At 31.9% G+C, this 4381-nt stretch overlaps 1 protein-coding gene across 1 annotated transcript in view; it reads right to left on the reverse strand.

Annotated features, from left to right (window-relative positions):
- The window catches only part of LOC106320821, a 17579-nt gene extending 14316 nt beyond the window's left edge, over positions 1 to 3263 (reverse strand). The window contains exons 1-4 of the mRNA XM_013759173.1: positions 3258 to 3263; positions 3078 to 3134; positions 2886 to 2991; positions 2756 to 2819 (exon numbers count right to left, since the gene is read on the reverse strand). Coding sequence (XP_013614627.1) covers positions 2756 to 2819; positions 2886 to 2991; positions 3078 to 3134; positions 3258 to 3263 — 233 coding nt within the window. The remainder of the gene's footprint in view (positions 1 to 2755; positions 2820 to 2885; positions 2992 to 3077; positions 3135 to 3257) is intronic.
- Positions 3264 to 4381: the final 1118 nt, after the last annotated feature.

A 4381-nucleotide genomic window follows, 5' to 3' on the forward strand; every position in this document is an offset into this window, starting at 1 on the left:
TTCTTGGGAGAATTGCAGATTGTGAATGAAAGGCACAAGCAGGGAACATATGTGTAGATGCGTTCGACTCGACATGTAGCGGTATCTGCAGATCCGCTGATCCCATTGTGGAGGTTAACATGCAATGTGTTGACCTGGAAATCATTATTTGGAAGCTACATTTCGAAGCCTTTCCTCAACATATAAATAGACCATAGACAGAGTTTGATATTTATAATACTTAGTGATCATGAAGTCTGCAGAAAACAGTCCTTTTGCATGTTCTATGTGGAACCAAGAGATATATCCTTTGTATGATGATTATATTATGATAGCTACTAACATAGGAGATGACTAGAGAAAGAGAAATGAGTATGAATCTCTTATATGAGTAGCTTTTGTAAACACATTTGGGTTTATTAACAGTTGTGACAAGCAATTATGTTTATAGTAAAGGAAATCCGTCGCAGCGTCAATAACAAATGCGCCTGTTTTTGGTTTTTTGGGATTGAAATAGCTTATAGGTTTTCTAAATCAATACAATTGATTTGAGTAAGACTATCTTGGATGACAAAAAGAAGGATTGCAAGTTTAATAACTTCTACTTTAGACTTTAATTTCAACTAAATTATAATCAGTCTTTTATCCATATCATCTTAGATATAAACGTAAGGATTTATTAGAATAAATAAACAGTTTCAACAATATTTAATATTTGATTTAATAAACAAAAGAACACGTAGGATTTTTAGGATTTAAAGAGATTGGAGACAATAGTTAATGAATATGAAGAGAATACGAAGCAGATAATGAAAAATGATTCGAGCAAATTAGTGGCAACACAAAGCTAACCGAGATAAAAATATCAATCAATAAAAAATGAAAGAAAAATGAACAAGGTTAAGTTATTACACAAGCCAAAATTAAGACAAATCAAACGACAGAACGCGAAAACAAATGTAAACAAGACAAAAGAAGAGGGTGAAGATAAAATGCATTGAAAAGGGTGAAGATAAAATGCATAGAAAAAATGAATGCTTGATTAGTAAGTAAGAGGCAAAAAAAGATTAAAATGCAAAAACTCCGCGCCTTGGCGCGGGTAACGATCCCTAGTAAGTAATAATTAGAGAGAAATAAAATAGGAAAATTTGTCAAAACGGAACAAAACCAGCATGATTGTCCCTTTTGTACAATAACATCATTAAGTTGTCTCTTTAGTATAATTTTTTTCATAATCCTAAAACTAACACTTGATTAATCAAATTAAACATATTAAACACAATTTAAAAGTTTAATTGAATTTTAAAAATTTTAATATAAAAACATTTTAAAAACATTAAAATTTAAAGTTTAGTTTTTATTAAAAAGTTTAATAAAACTAAAAAGTGTACAAACGTTTTAAACTTTTTATAAAAATAAAACTTTTTAAATCATTTTTTTTATATAGTTTACAAAGTTTATTTTTATTAAATTTTTATTTTTATAAAAATGTTTTGCAAATTTTTTTTTTTTACAAACGTTTTAAAAATGTTAAAATTAAAAATTTTATTTTTTTTATTAAAAAGTTTAATAAAAAGGAAAAAAAAATTAAAATTTTTTTAATAAAAAGAAAAGTGCACACACGTTTTAAGGAAATTAGAATAATACAAAAATTTGTTTTGATATTTTTGACAAGGTAAATCCATAATTTTCGCCAAAATGAGGTTTTTTTTAATCCGTAGAAGACACTTCCTACACTGCATAGAACCAAGACAAAAATTCCATAAGCAGATTCTACCTCAAGTAGCCGTTTGAGTATTGTCTAGATTTCGCATTCCGAGAATTTTAGAATACCTCATTAAAGTAAAAACTGCATTCTAAGAAAAAATAGATAACTTTACAATTAGTAAAATTCGCATTCTCCATATTTAGAAGTTTAATTAAAAGTAGGTTGTTCGTTCTAAATAAAAGTAGATGAACTTGTTTAATCTGGAATTCAATTTCTACTAACTCATTTTCCGTAGAAGACAAAATCTACTTTTAGTAGAACGTAATTTAAAATTTTAATTTATCATGTTTTTAACAAAAAAAATACCAGTTTGTGTATATGGATGTTTTATCAATTTTTTATATTTTTCTATAATTTTTTTGATTCATAAAACTATTTATTTCATTAAGTTTTAGAAATAGAAAGGGTGCTGTTTTTTTTTCTTCTGTTTTGGCAACTTTCCCAATAAAATATTCAAGAGAAGTTTGTGTAGAAGATAATTTTAGTTATGGAATAACAAACGAATAAAGCAAGAAAGTATACTTTTGAGAGGCAAGCTTCTCATTTATGTTAATTTGGAACTACAAACTTTGATTTTAGCCTTTCTTCAAAAAAAAATTACTACAAACGTTGATTTTTGTAACCATTCGTAGTCCGATTTCAATGTCTAAACCGGAAAGGAAAAAAATACCAAGAGTGAATGCTAGCCATGTCTTCTTGTTTTAACAGTTCATGCACGATATAATGTATGAGAACATCACGTGCCAGTTTACAGTCATATTAATGCATCATCATATTTTTTTTTTTTAAATACTTTTATTTAGAAATACTGTTACAACTTTGCTATAACCGGAGTCATACAGTTCAGGAAACAATTACAAAGTGAAATGATCATTACATGATCCTGAAACAATCGTTGCATAGATAATTAGATGCTTAGCAAGAAGCATGTATATATGGCAAATATTCCCTTATTCAAACAATGATGAGCATCAAGTAGTGCTAACTTTAGGTTCAACATCGGCTCACCCATTCCCATTGAGAACCACATTTGTCACCCTGTGCTCGAACACTTCCTCGATATAGCCAGCACCTAGACATTTAAATTTACACTTGAAAACTCAAGCCACGTTTACACTGTACCAAGAATTCTTCTCACGGGTGTGGATGGTTCCAACAAATAAATCCAGTACAATGATACTCTCACTCCTTCGCTGACCTTGGTTCAAAGTGAAGACATTTACAATGTTACATTCACAGAGTAACTAAAGCAACAAAATAAAAAAAAATCTTATTACTTAGTATTATTAGGAATACTAAGAACAAGTAAATACAATTAGACCCTTAACACCTCAAGACTAAGCACAACCTTGAAAGGGATAAAAAGACTCGAAACAGAATCGAGAATCTTAATAAGATGATATAACCCAAGGGTCAGATTAATATCGGAGAGAAGAAGAGGGATTGGAGCTTACGGAGTCAGAGAGACGTGAAAGATAGATCATTTTAGTTTTTTGATGCATAAACATACCTCCATTGCCAAACCTTTTTCTTCTGGTCTCCGACTGACACAAAATGCACCAGCTCACTGTCACTAAGGTATTGGAGTGTTAGGACCTACGCAAGCAGGCCTCATGATCAGACACGTTAATATCCTTGGATGAAGCCAAACACTTTCTCATCATAGTGATGAGTTCAACCGTAGGTGTTATTTATAGGAGAAGATTCCTTCTGTAATCATGGAGGAGGGGAGGGGTATTGAATGCGTCGTAGTGAGAGCCATTTGAAAGAAATAAGTTTTCTTTGTTGTTTTCACGGATTGCGAGAATGATTTTCAGGTAGAGAAGGCTAATCTTTTATAGGTGTAGATACAACGACTTGGAGAAGAGGAAGCTGCATTAAATGTCAGATCGTGGTTGATGTGGGTCGATGGAGTTAAGAAGGCGATAAAGGAGATGAATATGTAACTGAAAACGTTTCGATTGATTATGCTAGAAGGCTAAACGTCGCGATTGAAGACCCAAAAAGAGATCCCACACGTCCATTCTAACATTGTGTCTCTGGAGCCTCCATTATAGGTGTAATTGAAGGCATACAAAGGTCGCCATTGTCGGAGATATTAGTGGAGGATGAACCCTAAAGCACGGGATGAAGCTGACGAAGACGATTACCTTTAGTCGATATCGGGTTCCAAGCAATCATTAAAAGACGGAGCCCAAAAACAAAGCCCAAAACAATGCCGTAAATGAAGTGAAGCGTTTTGTAAATGGACAGGTGCCAGGCTCTCCTCCCTCTACTTAACGACATGGAAGCCTTATGAAGGAGGAAACTCTACTTTACATAAATAGATATGTTTAGTTAACATCATGTGTTTCTAAATATTTTCGGTTCAAATCGTTTCTTTAAAACGGTTTGCATCAGTTCAGATTACAGATTGAGTTATAAATGTTCAAGTGTTACTGGGATTGAGGCTACTTATTGGCCGGACCCCATAATTCAACATTGGGAACAAAAGTAATGGGACTGCTATTTAACTGCATTGTTAGTTCTACACTTATTTCTTCCCGCGTTTGTGGTTAGGAGATGCGATAAATCCAACTGTCCAGAACCATCTTTACTTTCAAATTAAAAAAAAAAATAGCAGTTATAGATTTA

The sequence above is a fragment of the Brassica oleracea genome, unplaced genomic scaffold, assembly GCF_000695525.1.
Source record: "Brassica oleracea var. oleracea cultivar TO1000 unplaced genomic scaffold, BOL UnpScaffold01080, whole genome shotgun sequence".
Taxonomy (NCBI): Eukaryota; Viridiplantae; Streptophyta; class Magnoliopsida; order Brassicales; family Brassicaceae; genus Brassica; species Brassica oleracea.